Below are 17,473 nucleotides of genomic sequence, written 5' to 3'. Positions count from 1 at the left end.
TTTTCCCATCCCATTTCATTTCTGTCTTGTATTGTCTTTTCCCTTAGGGCAAAGTATTTGCCTAGTCTAACCACTGATTGTCAACTAAACGAATCTAAGTTGGGAGAGACCCCACTGGTTATATGGTCCAATTTGACTTTTGTTGCCAGTGTAAATTGGATTTAAGTGAGTAGAGTTGCATGAATTCATCCACTCTTCCAAAAGTCAGATGACTTATGATTCAATGAGGCAAGATAGTCCAGACGACTGGTGATGGCTCTAGATGCATTCAATGTCTAGCCAAGCTCTAAGAACTCCACACCACTTGCTTCAGCTAGCTTCATGGTCATTAGAGCAAAGTATTCTTATCTACCCATTCCACCAGTGGAAGACTTCACATGCTTGGGGTAGACGCCCCCCTCCCCCAACTCAACAATGAGTTTGAATCTTCCTCAATTATCCTCAACCTGATTTAACTCAACTGCCAAAATCGTTTACCAAGGTGTGACTGCTGTGCATGGTAGCTCCTTGGAGCCACAGGTGAGAGTTAGGTGGCTCAAGTGGCTATCAAAGGTGGAAAGCAGCCCTGAAAAGGGCTCAACAGCCCTCACACCAAAGGTTCTAGTCTTCCTTGAACACACCCTACACCCTGCTTCAAACCATCTGTAACAAATCGACAAGTGAGGCAGTTAAGTGACACAATGGACCAGAATACCTAAATTTAACTCCCACCTGAGACACTTGTAAACTGTGATCCTGAGCAAGTCACTTGAATGCTACCTGCCTTAGACACCTCATCAGCAAAATGGAGATAACTGAATCATGTACACTTCCAGGGAGTAGGGATAAAATATTTGTAGCGTTTTGAGTACCTTAAAGTGCTATTTAAATTTATTATTAGCTAGCTACAATCATCCATCTACTGCTTATTGGGGAAACCATTATCTCCTGAAGTTATCTAATTTGCCTTTGTATTGACCTATTATTAACATGTTTTCCCCTAATATAACTGCCTCCTTTAATGTGAACTACTAGAAAATTTAATAGTTATGAATCTATAAATGAGTACTCCCTCAAAACATAGTTCAGATGTCCCAACCAAGGTGTTTATTTTTTATCAAACACAAGTCACACCAATTTAAAACAAAATGTATTTAATTAAATGGCATGGCAAAGCAACAAAATGCCTCCCCACTCCCCCCAAGCACACATGGGCACTTATCCCACAGATTACAATAGTGTTTGGAAAGAACATTCACAGAATACTCACATGAGCTGGGAAAACAGAAGACACACACATACAAAGGATCTTGCTAAGGGGAACAAATCAGGTATTGATGTGGTCATGGTACATGTGTAGCTGGCACGATGCATCTCCACATTGCAGAAAGGCTGACATCTATTGATTGTCACATTTCAACTCCATTGTGTTCCCTCTGATATTTCATGATCATAGAGCTACTGTACAGGGCTTCTGGTCTCTTTTCTTAACTGAAGTACAGTATTCAGAAGGCCTTAACTTATAAAGGGAAAGCTAATACTCTTAATGTATGGTTTGGAATTATATATACGATACTCATCTGGGGAATTAACAAAAGCCAACAGTGTTCCTAAGTCAAGTTTTTTCTTTTGAATTCTATTGTGTGATGCTGTCTTTAAGCTTATCATACTCATTAACCGACTCTGGGTTAGACTATTCTCCATAACTCCCATTATATTACTGCTCATGAGCCTGTTCTCAAAAGGTATTATCTTGGACAATGGTGCTTATGCTCCTGTGGGAATTATGTATAATCTGGGGCTTTAGGCCAATCTTATGCCCAAGATTTTTTACAAATAGAAGCAACTGAAACTGGAGCTAAAGCAAGTTAGTTGAAAAATGGAAGTTCCACAATCTTGTCTTTATGATTATGTCTAATTGCTGTTTTCAGTTAGGCTTAAGCTTTCCAGGTCTCCTTAATGAACCGAAAATTGCCTCTTTACAATTTCAACTCTTATTCATCTCTCTAGGTACTTAAATTTATCCATCTTCTATATGAATTCATCTTGGATTTCTCTCCATAATTTCCCAAGATATATTAGACATTCAAAACTTCTCCCTCCTTATTAACGACTTACTTGCCCCATACGGAGGTTACTGTCAGTTACCTTGAAAGTGTTTCTAAATGTAAATTCATTTATGGATGAGTACCCTCTCAATATTATGAATGTATGGTCACAATGTACTTTTCTAAAGATTTCCCAGTTTCCTTAAGTTTAAATGGGTTTTTCTCAAGTACAAATCATCGAATATGGGCCAGACCCAAACATTGCCCTACAGTGTTTATATTCAAAGTGGGGAGGAAGGAGTGTACTACTATGAATTTCATTATGTACAATAAAGTTTAAATATAACATCTCTCTCCACTAAGAATTCTGATGTTCTTTAAACACATTTATCACACTGGGTTTCCCTTGAATATAAAATGAACTGGGTCTTGAATTTTGGTCAGTTTTCCCATAATTATTAAATAGAAAAGGCACCTCATTGAGTGAATTCTTACATGAATTAATGGTTTCCTTTCAGGTGAAAGCTTTCCAACATTCATTAGAGAAATACTTTCTCATCAGCATGAAATGCTGATGGTAATTTAAGTTTTGATATTTGAAGGCTTTCACATTCATTTATTTATATGGACTTTTTCCAGGATGGATTCTTTTATGTATCTTATGGCTTCCTAGCATTAAGTAATTCAAATTGTTTCTCTCCAGTATGAGTTATTTTATGTGTATTAAGATTTTCCAACTGGTTAAAGGTTTTTCCACATTCATTACAAATGCAGAGTTTTATTCCTTTATGTGTTATTGAATGTCTATTAAGCTTTCCTTTTTGGATGAAGGTTTTCCCACATTCATTACACTGGAAAGGTCTCTCCCTGGTATGACAGACTTGATGGTAAATTAAACTTTGTTGATTGGTAAAAGCTTTTCCACATTCAATACATTTATAGGGTTTCTCTCCAGTATGAATTCTTTTATGTCTTTTAAGACTTCCCTTCTGGCTGAAAGCTTTCCCACATTCGTTACATTCAAAGGGTTTCTCTCCAGTATGAGTTATTTTATGCATAGTCAGGGTTCTCTTTACATTAAATGACTTACCACATTCATTACATACATAGGGTTTCTCTCCAGTATGAACTCTAGTATGTATATTAAGGTTTCCCTTTGTGGTGAAGGCTTTTTCACATTCATTACATTGAAAGATTTTCTCTCCTGTATGAAATATTTGATGATGAATTAGGCTTTGATGATTGGTGAATGCTTTTCCACACTCATTGCATTTATAAGGTTTCTCTCCTGTATGAATTCTCATATGTCTTTTAAGATTTCCCATCACAATAAAGGCCTTTCCACATTCTTTACATATATAAGGTTTCTCTCCAGTATGAATTCTCTTATGTCGATTAAGATTTGCTCTCTGGGTGAAAGCTTTCTCACATTCACTACACTGAAAGTTTTTCTCTCCAGTATGAAATATTTGATGATGAGTTAGGCTTTGATAATTAGTAAATGCTTTCCCACATTCATTACATATGTAGGGTTTTTCTCCAGTATGAATTCTCTTATGTGATTTAAGACTTCCATTCCACCTGAAGGTTTTCCCACATTCATTACAAACATAGGGTTTTTCATCAGTATGAATTCTCTTGTGTTTGTTGAGATCTCTTCTCAAGATGAAAGCTTTCCCACATTCATTACATTCAAATGGCATCTCACCTGTATGAAATCTCTTATGAGTTCTAAGGTTTCCCTTTAGGCTGAAGGCTTTCCCACATTCATTACATATATGTGGTTTCTCTCCAGTATGAATTTTCTTATGTACCCTAAGGGAGGCTCGGTATCTGAAGCCTTTCCCACATATATTACATTCCAATTGATTTTCTCCGGTATGGCTGATTTTATGTGTCTTAAGGATTCCTCTCTGGCTAAAGCCTTTTCCACATTCACTGCATTTATAAGGTTTCTCACCAGTATGAATTATTTTATGTTGCTTAAGGGATGAATGGTATCTGAAGCCTCTCCCACAAGTGCTACATTCAAACCTTTTCTCTCCAGTATGAATTAGTTTGTGTGCATTAAGGCTTCCTTTCTTGCTGAAGGCTTTGGAACATTCATTACATTTATGGGGTTTCCCTCGAGGAAGGATTCTATGGTAATGAGTAAAGTTTGACTGGTAACTGAAAAGTTTCCTGCATTTACTGTACTTGAGTTTCTTCCCAATGGAGATTCTCTTAGGTTTAAGTTGGTCAAAAAACTGGTTTAAACTTCTTCCAAGTGTATTGTATTTAGGAAGACTTTCTCCTATATGGACTTTCTGCTGCAGAATAACAATTGACCCCAGGTTGATCTTTACCTCCTGAGAATGTGTTTCTTGGTATTCTTTCTGCCTATATAACCTGTCACCACAATCCCAAGTTTCTCCCAATGTTGAATGCCAGGGCTCTTCATTTATGAATCTTTCTTTAAAAGGTTTTCCCAGAAAAATATCCTGCTTCCCAGTTGTCTCCTTGGTTTCACATTCTGTCTTCTGACTAAGAAAATCTGAAAACAACAAAAATATGTCAATATCCATTTTTCCCATATGCTTGGAACTTTAAAGACTATATAAAAATATAATACATAATAAATATATTCTAGCTTATGTCTTTTACTTTAAAAAATGATAACTAATGTGGAAAAAGTAGAATGATTATTATGAGGAAATTTAAGACCAACATGATTTAAAAAAACAGTAAAAGTAGCTGCTCAGGAGTCAATTTATTGATTGACATCTCTCAAGATTGCATTTTTTGGTTTTTATTTCACCAGCCAAGTTTTTCCCAATGTGTAATACAAGGAACCTTTCTTTATGAGTCTCTCTACATGTTCAGAAAGAAGAAATAGTTTGATTTCGGAAACTAGCAAGCAATAAACTTCAAGATAATCTCCAGGAAAATTCAAGGTAAATTCTACCAAACTAATGATTACTTAGAAAAGAAAAAGTATTGATTCCTACATTATAGCATAAATTCAATAAGAAAAGATTATACAAACTAACAAAATATCTATTATTTATGAGATGAGTTTACCATTGGATGAGGTATTAACTGTCAGCATCAAGATTTCAGCAACCTGTTTGGAAAAACTCTTCTCAAATACTTAGTTAAACAAATGTGGGTAAAATGAGAAGACAACTCAGAGTATTTGTAGATATTCAAATAATTTTTCCCCAAGTCTTGAATATGGAGCTGTTGTCTACCTGCAATTATGTTTTCTAGTTTTATGCTTTAGAACTGTGGATCTGGTCTTGCCCCATTCACCATATTTGATGAAACAACAGAAGATGCTCTCATTTACACAAAGAGAGGTATCCTATCTTGGTTAGAAAGCCTGAAAGACCTAAGCTCAATTTCCCTCTATACAAATTCCCCCTGTACTTCCCTCATCTAGGCAAGTCATTTAACCTCTCTAAGAAATTGCTGTAAGGGGGCGGCTAGGTGGCATAGTGGATAAAGCACCGGCCTTGGAGTCAGGAGTACCTGGATTCAAATCTGGTCTCCAACACTTAATAATTACCTAGCTGTATGGCCTTGGGCAAGCCACTTAACCCCATTTGCCTTGCAAAAACATAAAAAAAAAAAGGAATTGCTGTAAGAAACTCTCTCCATTTAGGAGGAACAGAGAAAGGGCCAAAATGTATTGGTAAAGGTAGTTTCTTTATTTTATACCTATTCAATAATTTTATAAAAAACTTTAATATAATCATAGAGAGTAGTACTCCTGATTGATTCCAAAGTATCAATAATAATATATTAGACAAATGAATTAGGATTAAAAACAATAATTCAAGAAGATGGAAATATTGGCTAGAAAAAAAATTTGCTATTTAATAAAGATAAATGTAAATTCCTGTACTTGGGACATTTATTGTGCCTAAAGCAAGATTATAGAGACATGATGGAGTGGTAAGTTCAAAAGGTCTAGGGTTTTTAGTTGATCTCAGGGTAAATAAGGAGCACCAATAAGCATTGATTCATGTATTCTCAAATTATTCCTATGAACAAGAAAAGGGACTGGTCAGACCACATAAAATTAAGGTAGACACTGGACAAAATTCTCTAATGCAGTTGCCCAAGGGATTTAACAATTTAATCAGTGACTTGGAAGAAGGCACAAGTAGCAGGTTTATCAAATAAACGTGTATAACCAAAAGCTGGAAAGACTGTCTAATACTATAGAATATGGGGTTAAAATGACAAAAGGCCAAGCCAGAATGGTGGACCCAATATAATAAGTTTAAGCATATTATGATTAAATGTAAAGTCATACACTTGGATCACAAATATTCAACATGTCCATAGTTATTTCTTCTTCTAATCCATCCCTTTTATAGATGCCATAACATAAACTTCATCATAGCATTTCCCTTTTCCAATAACTGCCATTTTCTCCATTATCTCCACTTTATGATACAGTCAATTCCCCAATGAAGCATAGCAGTCAAATTGTCAAATGCTGCCTACCACATTTTTCACATGTTTCTTCACTATCAAAAATGCTTTCTCACTCCTCTTTTAATTCCAACTGGGTCTTCTTGGGGAAGAGGATATTAAAAAAAAAATGGAGATTGTATGGAGATGTCCAGGCATCATGCAATGTGGATTTGGTACCTCCAAGGAGTGGATTTGGCATTCCCAGGATATATGAGAACTATGAGAGAATAGAAAGATGAGAAGGATGAGGGAGAGTGGAAAGAGTAAAAGAGGAACAGGAGAAAGGGGGGGAAGAGGAGAAGGATATGAAGAAGATTAAAAAGGAGAGAGAAAAAGAAAAGATTTTGTATATTTTAAAATAAAGTAGTTGTATAAAGAAATATTAAAACTGCAAGGAATATTAAAGAGGAAATAGGAAATTATGGGATCCAGAGTACAAACTGAGAGGTTAGTATCAGAAAAAGTAAAGTCTTTCTCAAAGGAGACAATAGGGAATGAGTGGATGGAGGTCAACAAAGTGATGTTTTAGGTAAAAGATGAGTTCATGGGAGAGAACTCAAGTGAAATAAAAACAGCACTGTACAAAGACCTAGGAACCCTTGAGGAGAGTTCCCTGTCCAACAACTACAATGATCATTTGTGATGGTGCTTACAGTATGTTCCATCTGTTCATTCTTCACTCACTCACCTAGAAAAGTGTTAATCAGGACTCCACCCTCAGCCATCCATGATGCTTCTATTCTTTCCATCTGGGAAATCACATCTGATATGGAAACAGGAACTCCTTATGGTGAGGAAATAAATGGGAGACTGCTGAGGTTAGAGATATAACTCAGACTTCAATCTTGCCTTCATTCTCATTAGGGAATAAAGGGCATACCAGGCAAGACTAGATAGGAATACAAAGGAATCCTGAAGTAGTCTCTATCCAGAAAGAATGGGGAATGGGTCATCAACTCAAAGAAAATTACTTTATCCTAACACATTCTCTGCTAGGAGAATAAAAAATTTTCAAGTATTAAAAGAATTTATACTGGGTCTTTGGAGAACCTCATTGAATTTCATGAACAATCAATAGCAGAGCTATGCAGCCTTAGAGGCAGCACAATAAAATTACTGATTTCCCTCTGTACAATGCAAACACCTTTTACTTAAGTAGAGAAAGAAGAAACCCCAGTGACGCTAGTACCAAACAACTGTGAAATCTCCCCCCATCACCTGCACCTTCTTATGAGAAGGGAAGCTCATCAGGCATTAGTCAGGCAAGAAGAAATGAAAAGACAACTCAAGGGAAGCTGATTGTCTGTCTGGAGGAGAGCCCACCTTACCAAGGGAGACAAAATTCTCATAGTTCTCCAGCATTACATCCCAATACATGTCCTTCTGAGAAGGTTCCAAGAGGTGCCATTCCTCCCAGGTGAAGTCCACAGCCACATCTTGGAATGTCAGTGGTATCTGAAATAGCAGAAAAGTCACCTGCTCACTTGGGGACTGGCCTTCAGGGGAATAAAGGAAGACATAAATTTGAGAGATTGTAAAGGCAACTTTTCTCAAAACTTAAAACAGAGGTTTAATATTTCTGGAGAAATTACTTATTGGATGCATCACTTTATACTAGACTTAATATTACAGAAAACTGTCCTGCTCAAAGTCAGCCTTACAAATGTACTCGCATGAAATAAGGGACTTTCAAACTTTTCTGATGAAAAGACTAGAGTTAAATAGAAAATATGATCTTCAAACATGAAAATCAAATGAAGCACAGAAAGAGTAAACAGGAAAAGTAAGTAATAAAGGACTTAATGATGCTAAACTTCTTATAGTTCTGCATGGGAAGGTGATACTGATCATATTTTCCTATTTCTTAGTGCAGTTAGAAGGAGCATATACATATGTATATAGACAAGGTCCAGGAGTTGAATATAAAGTGATTATATATTAAAAAGATGGAGTTATGGAGTGAGAGGAATATACTTGGAAAAAGGGTAAGGGGGAGATAGAATGGGGTAAATTATCTCACATAAAAGAGGCAAGAAAAAGCTTTTGTGGTAGAGAAGGAGAGTGGTGAGTTTGAAGGGGGAGTAAGTCTTACTCTCATTGAAACTGGTTCAGAGAGGAAATAACATATACACTCAATTGAGTATAGAAATAGATCTTACCCTAGAGGTAAATAGGAGGGGAAGAGGATGGGAGAAAGGAAGGTGATAGAGGAAGGGAAGATTTTGAGAGGGGGGGTAATTAGATATAAAACACGTTTGAGTAGGGACAGGGTGAAAGGAAAAAAAGAAAAAAAATTGAAGTTTCTTTGATAAAGACCTCATTTCTCAAACATACAGAGCTGAGTCAGATTTATAAAAATAAAACATGAGAGCCATTCCCAAATTGATAAATGATCAAAAGATATGAACAATTTTAGATGAGATTACATCAATGCTAATTCAATTTGACTGGATAAATGCAAATTAGAACAATTCTGAGGAAAAAAAATCTTAAATCTATTAGATTAATACTAAAGAAAAAGAAAATGACAAATATATTTTTAAATTTTATTTATTTAAGGGAATGGAGTTAAGTGACTTGACCAAAGTCACACAGCTAGGCAATTATTATGTGTCTGAGGCCACATTTGAACTGAGGTCCTATTGACTCCAGGGTAAGTGATCTATCCATTGTGCCACCTAGCTGTCCTGAAAACAACAAATGTTAAAGGAGATGTAGGGGAAAATGAGACATTAATATGCTGCTGGGGGATTGTAAAATGGTTCAAGAATTCTGTAGGGCAAGTTGGAACTATGCCTAAAGGGCTATAAAACCATGCCTACCCTTTGGCCTAGCAGTGCCCTAGGGTTGTATTCCAGAAGAGATGAAAAACAGGAAGGAAAAGGACCTATTTGTATAAGGACATTAATGCAGCTCTTTTCTGGGGGCAAGGAACTGGAAATAGAAGGAATGTCCATCAGTTGGGGAATGGTTGAATACACTGTAGTATGTGATTATGATGGAATGCTATTTTGCTATAAGAAATGATAATGGGGGCAGCTAGGTGGAGCAGTGAGCACTGGCCCTGGAGTCAGGAGTACCTGAGTTCAAATCCAGCCATTTAATAATTACCTAGCTGTGTGGCCTTGGGCAAGCTACTTAACCCCATTTGCCTTGCAAAAAAAAACTAAAAAAAAATGATGAGGAGGATGGTCTTGGTAAAACTTGGAAAGCTATACATGAGCAGATATAATGGGAAATGTACTATAAGCAAAATAGCAATATTTATAGAATGATCAATTATGAATGACTTATCTTTTCTGAGCAATGCTGTCACCCAAGACATTTTCGAAAGATTTATGATAAAAAATACTATGTATCCCCAAAGATAGATCGAAGCATACTTTTTTCCTTTTATTTTTCTTGAGGTTTCTCCCTTTCTTTGGGGGGGGAAGAGGATATTTTTACTTTCACAACATAACTATTATGGTAATGCTTTCCATGACTATACATTTTTAACCTATATCAGATAACTTGCTTTCTCAATGAGGGGGAGTGAGGTAGGGGGAAAAGGGTAAGAAGTCAAAGTTCAGTTTTAAAAATGAATATTAAAACTTGTTTATGTATATAAAAATATGAATATTAAAACTTGCTTATACAGGTAAAAATAAAATAAGGAACTATTGTTCTAAACAACAACAAAAAAGACCCCAAATGAACTCCTACAGCAAGCCCAGAGTGAGTCATGCTTGCAAAACCCTGCCTACACCTAAGTTACGCTAGTTGTTGAAATTAATCTGGAGAATTGGGTTGGCTCAGGGGCTGAAAGGTTCAGGTATCACCTCTTGGTCACCTGAGTCCAAAACTGCCTCCTTAGAAAGCCCCAGCATCCTCTCTCATGCTTGGCTTGTGGGACTGATGCGTCACTCAGCTGAATCCCAGATGTCCATCTTCTGAACATTCTTCTCTTGCTAAACCTCCTTTTGTTAACCACTGAAGGGCCAAGGAGTGTTTCCTAACATCAAACCTAAACACCCAGGGCACTGTCCGTAGGCTGGCCCTGCCCACAAGACCCCAAAACACCTCAGGGTGAAAATGAGGGTCAGGGTATAGCAACATGAAAAACTACCAATCACATACTTACAATGGGCTTCAGGTCACCATCAGCTGATAACTGACTCTTACCCATATTTCATCTGATGCCAAGTTCCAGAATGATACTTTCTTACTAGGAGATTTACAATCTCCTCATCTGTAAAATGGGGATAAAAATAGCACTCATTGAGTATTGATAACCATCCTGTCCTAGGGGAAAGGCCTGGGAGTTGCAGAATGATTTTATTCCCCTATGAATCTTCCTGGTGAAGAATGTCCCTTTGCCAATGCTGGCTACATGATCTCTGGGATTTCTTGTCCTACAGAACTGTCTGAAGCACTTGTCCAGGACTAAATGAGATCATATGTGTAAAATGATTTGCAAACCTTAGAATATAATGCAAATGTTAGCTATTATCAATATTTGTAATCAGGCCTTCTAAATAACCGTCTAGTTCACTAAAGATTACTGAAGAGACTGGAGAAATTTCCTTTCTCTTTATTTTTTACATTCTAAAATTCTTATTTATTTAATAAAAATAGTAAAAAAAGTTGGCAAGGGAGGTGTGGTCCCCTTGAGGCAATGATGGGGAAGTGGGGAGTTCCAGGAAGATACCTGTTGGGGAGGCCACTTTTCCAGTTTGGGGCAGAGGAGGGAAAGAGGCAGAAAGCCAGGGGGAGAGAGGATTCAGGGCTTCAGGTCAAAATATGTTGGCTGTGGGCAGGCCAAGCAAGCGCTCTTAAGACCACTGGCTAAAGGGCTACCAAGGGAAGCAAAGAAGTTCTGTTATGAATGGCTTGTGAATACTTAGTCAAGAGTGATCAAAATGGTTTTTTATTAAGATACCTTAACAAAATGGCACACTTCTCAAGATGGTAGGGGGTGTAGAAATCCCAAAATGCAAGGTCTTTTTTGCACTTTGAAAGGCTTTGTTCTTGCCCCCTCATGCCAATCATAGGCTGGGGTCACAATCTAAGGGACATTGGTCCCCATACATTTCCTCACCCTGCTCCTTATACTCATGAACAAGAACATTCGCAAAGGACAAGGTCAAGACTCTAGATTAATTTAAAAACAGGTGGGACAGTCTTTTTGATCGAATGAAGGCTAAATCTTTTATCTTAACTCAGTACCTGTCCATAGGCACAATATAGGCAGACCCTAGTCTTTGAAAGGTAAACTAACAATCCTCCCTTCACATTCTTGTAGAATGCAAACAGCCACATATTCCTCTCAAGTTCCATCCAGGTTTTCCCATTTCAACTGGGCAGCCCTGATGGATAAAAAATCAGGCAAGAGAGGAGACTGGAAAGGGAGATTAACTGGGGACTCTGTTCCTAAAATATCTTTCTACATATATATGTGTATATATAGGTGATGGGGTCTATAAGGCCAGGGGCAGCCCATGGCCATGAGCAGGTGCCTCTCTTCCAGGTGGTCTGTGACTGCTGCCAAGGGCTGGATAATGTAGTTTCAATTGCTTCATGGTCCTCTTGCCACCAGTTCTGGTAGATAAGCCAGATGTACTTGCTTATGTCTTCCATGATGGACAGCAGCTTGTCTAGATGCTCTGGGAGAATCAAGAGTCGGGGGCTCCACAGTTTCAATATTACCCAAGAAAGGTGGCTCCCAGTCAGTAAAGGAAGAGAGGAGCAGCTCCAGACACTGAGCGGATGGGCCACTGGTGGTTGAGGGGATGCACGCACTCTAACCATGGGCTCGTCAGTCATGATTCATAATTTCTGATCTTTGAGGTAGAAAAAGACCAGGTGACTCTTCTAAGATTGCTGGGATTCTAGCCATCTGCTAGTGTACAGAGGGGACAGTGGTGGGCCTAGAGTCAAGAATTGTCTGAGAAAAAGGATTTCAGGAGGGGAAAAATTGGAACTCACCTGAGATCTGGCTGTTAGGAGCACAGAGGTCATTCCGGTCTTCTTGGAGAAAAGTAGAACATGAAGCCAGAACTAAAGAGGGAAAAAGGAATCAGGAGGGAGACCTAAGCTGCCTTGTTGTTCCCCTTTCCCCACATGCTCATCATTCTTATGGACCAGTTCCCTGGGCCTGCTGTATGCATGAGAAACTGGAGAATGATGCATAATTTAAAGCTTTTAGTCAGAACTATGGGCCATGAACCACCACCAGACTTTGTCCTTGGGATGAATGCGCTCACACAATCCAAACTGGTGAGAGGTTCTAAGATGTCTAGCCAAGTCCAGGCGTCTTTGGTTTGTTTCCCCGAAGCCAGCCCGGCATCGGCGGGATTCTCCCCCCTTTTTGGTCCCCTCAAGTATTACAAAGCTTAGAACTTCCCAAGTGGAGACGTGAAGCCGGGGTAACTGCCTAACTGGTAACTACATTAAAAACCCCTTATGGGGCGGCTAGGTGGCACAGTGCATAGAGCACCAGCCCTGGAGTTGGGAGGACCTGGGTTCAAATCTGGCACCAGACACTTAACAATGACCTAGCCCTGTGGCCTTAGGCAAGTCACTTCACCCCATTGCCTTGCAAAAACAAAACAAAACCCTTAAAAGTAAAAGGTCATTCCCCAGAGAGGTCCAAGATGGAATGTTTTCTGTGTGAAAAGGAAGAGGGGCTGTGCCTCTGGGGTGGGCCGGGTCCCAGCATCCTGTCTGCAGCTGCTCCCAGACATACTAATCACACCGCGCCTGGGGGGGGCCCATCTCTGGGGGGGGCAGTGTCTCTCGTCTCTGGGAGGGGCAGTGTCTCTGGGGGGGGGCCGTGTCTCTGGTCTCTGGGGGGGCAGTGTCTCTGTGGGGGCCCGTGTCTCTGGTCTCTGGGGGGGCAGTGTCTCTGTGGGGGCCGCGTCTCGTGGGGGGCTGCATCTCCGTGGGGGCCCGCGTCCCTGGGGGGGCGTGTCTCCGGGGGGGCCGTGTCTTCGTGGGGGGCCGCGTCTCCGGGGGGGGCGTGTCTCCGTGGGGGGCGCGTCTCCGTGGGGGGCCACGGCTCCCCTGCGTGGACTCGGATTTAACAGATCATCCCGTGGGGCCGCTTTTCTGACCAGGAGAAGCAAAGGCCCCTGGCGGCGGGGGCGCGGCCTTGGGGCGCTCCCAGGGCCTGGAAAGACCTCAGACATGGGGGGGGCGTCTACACTGCAGGCCGGGCCGGAGGGGGCCAGGCACAACTCCGGGCCCCCCAACCTGCCCGGCCCCTGGCACCAGCCCCTGCCCCCTGGGGCTCCTCGCCCTCCCCCGGCACGGACACGACCCTCCCCGGCTCTGCGGGCCCCGCAGGGCCCCGGTTAGGCCCCAGCTCCCCTCCAGGGCGGCCCCTTCCTCTCGGGAGGCGGGTCTTGGGTTGGAATCCCGCCCCTCTGCTGCACACACTGGCTCCCACACTGGCGCTCACACACATACACACGCACTCACATACAAGCACATACACACGTGCTCACACACAAGCACACACATGCACACGGGCTCACATACAAGCACACATACACATGCTCACATACAAGCAGACACATACGCTCACATACAAGCACACACACACGCACACGGGGTCACCTACACGCACATACACATACCCTCACATACAAGCACACACACGCAATACACATACAAGCACGCACGCGCGCGCACACGGGCTCACACACAAGCACACACACGCACATGGGCTCACACACACGCACACATACACATACGCTCACATACAAGCACGCACACGGGGTCACCTACACGCACATACAGAATGCTCACATACAAGCACACACACACGCACACACACATACCCTCACATACAAGCACACACATGCAATACACATACAAGCACACACACGCGCGCACACGGGCTCACACACAAGCACACACACGCACATGGGCTCACACACACGCACACATACACATACGCTCACATACAAGCACGCACACGGGCTCACCTACACGCATACACACACACTCACATACAAGCACACACACGCACACGGGCTCACCTACACACACACAAACGCACACGGGCTCACCTATACGCACACATACAAGCACACACATATGCTCACATACAAGCACACACACGCACACGGGCTCACCTACACGCACACATACAAGCACACACACATACGCTCACATACAAGCACACACACGCACACGGGCTCACCTACACGCACGCGCACATACGCTCACATACAAGCACACACACGTACATGGGCTCACCTACACGCACACACACATGCTCACATACAAGCACACACACGCACACGGGCTCACCTACACGCACACACACATACGCTCACATACAAGCACACACACGCACACGGGGTCACCTACACGCACATACACATGCGCTCACATACAAGCACACACATACACATACAAGCACACACACGCGCGCACACGGGCTCACATACAAGCACACACACGCACACGGGCTCACCTACACGCACGCGCACATACGCTCACATACAAGCACACACACGCACACGGGCTCACCTACACGCACACACACAAGCACACACACATACGCTCACATACAAGCACACACACACACACGGGCTCACATACACGCACACATACACATACACACGCTCACATACAAGCACACACACACGCACACGGGCTCACCTACACGCACACATACCAGCACACACACATACGCTCACATACAAGCACACACACGCACACGGGCTCACATACACGCACACATACACATACACACGCTCACATACAAGCACACACACACGCACACGGGCTCACCTGCACTTACACATACCAGCACACACACATACGCTCACATACAAGCACACACACACGCACACGGGCTCACCTGCACTTACACATACCAGCACACACACATACGCTCACATACAAGCACACACACGCACACGGGCTCACCTACACGCACGCGCGCACACGCGCGCACACACACACACACACACACACACACGTTACACACTCAGAGCTCGCGCACGCCCGCGCCCGCTCGCGCCACCCAGTCTCACCCGCCAGCAGCCAGAAGGCTCGCCTGGCCTCGGGGTCTGGAAGCCGGCCTCCGCCTGTCCGAGGGCCCGCCTGGGCGGCGGCCCGGAACTACGCTTCCCGGCATGCCCCACTGCTTGGGGGCGGGGCTAGGAAGGCCGGAGGCGGGGCGCCCAGGGTGGATTCTGGGAAATGGATGCGGGCCGGGCTTCCAGGGGCATTCCCGCTCGGGACGCCAGCAAGACAGGACAGGCCGGGCTGCTTCTGCGCAGGCGCAGCGCCCCGGGAGCGGAGGCGTGGTTCTCTTTTGAGACTCCCCCGTCTGTCCGCTCCTACTGGCCCTAAGCCCGGAAGGCCGAGATGAGCCGCAGCCATGGTAGAAGAGGGCGCGGGAAAGCCGGGGGGCACACCCGAGCCAGAGAGGGAGAAGGCGCGGCGCTGACCGGGGCGTCCCCCGCGCCCCTGTGCGCCCCGGAGGGGAGGCCCGGAAGCGGGCGCCGAGCTCCTGAGCTCCGCCAGCCTCGGCGAAGGGCCTGCCAGGCCGGGGGCGGGGCCACCGCGGCGAAACAGCCCTCGGCGGCGCTTTCTGATGACGCCACTTCCGCCCCCGCCCAGCCTGCGGAGCGCAGCGTGAACGCGCCGGGCTCGTACCTGGAGCCCTGGCCATGGACCCGCCCTTCTACTCAGATTGCATAGACACAGAGATGGCAATCAGGCCTAAACTGAGAAAAGTATGAGGCACTGGCTGGACCTGCAGGACCTGCAAACTGCCTGGGGGCCATCCTGAAAAGCACCTTGGAATTCTCATATTTATTCTTCTTTTTTTATTATTTTATTTAAGGCAATGGCAATGGGGTTAAGTGGCTTGCCCAAGGCCACACAGCCAGATCATTATTAAGTGTCCGAGGTTGGTTTTGAACTCAGGTCCTCCTGACTCCAGGGCCACCCCCCAACACTTTGGAATTCTAACCCCAAAGTCACCCACTGTCTATGCCCTTTGACCCAGAGATGCTCATGCTATTGTTTAGCGTTCAGGACCCACATCTCTGCTGTGAAGGCTTCCAAGCTCCTCTCGGGGCACTCTATCCACTTTTGGCGACTATCTCCCATCCAATTTTCTCTCACGGCTCCAATAAGTGGAAGCATATGCTTCAGGAAGGCCATCACACCTCAGGAAAACCATCTCAGCAGATGAGCTAAACCAGATTGAGGGGAATTGAAACGTTGATACTTGTCAGTGAATTAGGGGAACGAATACCCTAAGCATATGAAGACTTCCTCTGTCAGAATGGCCAAATGAGAACAATTTGTTCCAATAGAAGTGGAGATGGAAAATGGTCAAAGTAGGCACTGGTAAGTGCAGAACACTGAAGATGCTGAAGTCATCCATGACTGTTACCCATCATCTTTACTATTGTCCTGCTGCTGGACTTCAAATAGGCTAAGAATGAGACTGATGACTTTGTGAAACTCTGCCTCACTGAAATCCAATTTCACTTGAGTCAAGACAATGTGATGTCATTGGTCATTTTTGAAATGAAGGACCAAAACCTCCCAAACAACCAAAAACACTATTGAGCATTTACCCCAAAGAGAGAAGGGGGAAAGGATCCATGAGTGCAAAAATATTCATAGTAGTTTTTTTCCCTGATTTTTGCAAGGCAATGGGATTAAGTGGCTTGCCCAAGGCCATACAGCTAGGTAATTATTAAGTGTCTGAGGCCAGATTTGAACTCAGGTACTCTTGACTCCAGGTCATAGTAGTTTTTTGATAGTAAAAAATAATCAGAATCTAACAGAATGCCCATTAATTGGGAGGTGGCTAAACAAATTATGGTATATAAATGTAAAATAAAGAACTGAGTTTCTCTATCTCACCCAGGCTAAAAAGTACAGAGGCCAAGGAAGCTTTGATATATTCTTTTTCTGACCCAGTCAAGTTCAGCCTTCCTTAAGCAACTTGGTGGCTTCATGTG

At 42.9% G+C, this 17,473-nt stretch overlaps 1 protein-coding gene across 4 annotated transcripts; it reads right to left on the bottom strand.

Moving 5' to 3' along the window:
• Nucleotides 1–411: 411 nt before the first annotated feature.
• LOC141495867 (uncharacterized) lies at nucleotides 412–15,925 on the bottom strand. Of its 4 annotated transcripts, none has more exons than XM_074197694.1 (6): nucleotides 15,521–15,537; nucleotides 12,459–12,530; nucleotides 10,615–10,722; nucleotides 7,820–7,946; nucleotides 7,180–7,275; nucleotides 412–4,560 (listed from the first exon to the last, which is right to left on the bottom strand). In XM_074197694.1, the coding sequence occupies exons 3-6, from the start codon at nucleotides 10,657–10,659 to the stop codon at nucleotides 2,687–2,689; spliced, it is 2,142 nt and encodes a 713-aa protein (XP_074053795.1). In that variant the 5' UTR covers nucleotides 10,660–10,722; nucleotides 12,459–12,530; nucleotides 15,521–15,537; the 3' UTR covers nucleotides 412–2,686. The 4 variants fall into 4 exon arrangements, with proteins under 4 accessions (XP_074053795.1, XP_074053812.1, XP_074053806.1 ...); XM_074197711.1 differs by having other exon boundaries at nucleotides 10,656–10,722; XM_074197705.1 differs by lacking the exon at nucleotides 10,615–10,722 and having other exon boundaries at nucleotides 15,521–15,925.
• Between the last annotated feature and the right edge of the window lie 1,548 nt (nucleotides 15,926–17,473).

This window comes from Macrotis lagotis, chromosome 1 (genome assembly GCF_037893015.1).
Source record: "Macrotis lagotis isolate mMagLag1 chromosome 1, bilby.v1.9.chrom.fasta, whole genome shotgun sequence".
NCBI lineage: Eukaryota > Metazoa > Chordata > Mammalia > Peramelemorphia > Peramelidae > Macrotis > Macrotis lagotis.
Note: the sequence above shows the minus strand (reverse complement) of the source record. Positions and strands in the feature narration are given on the sequence as shown.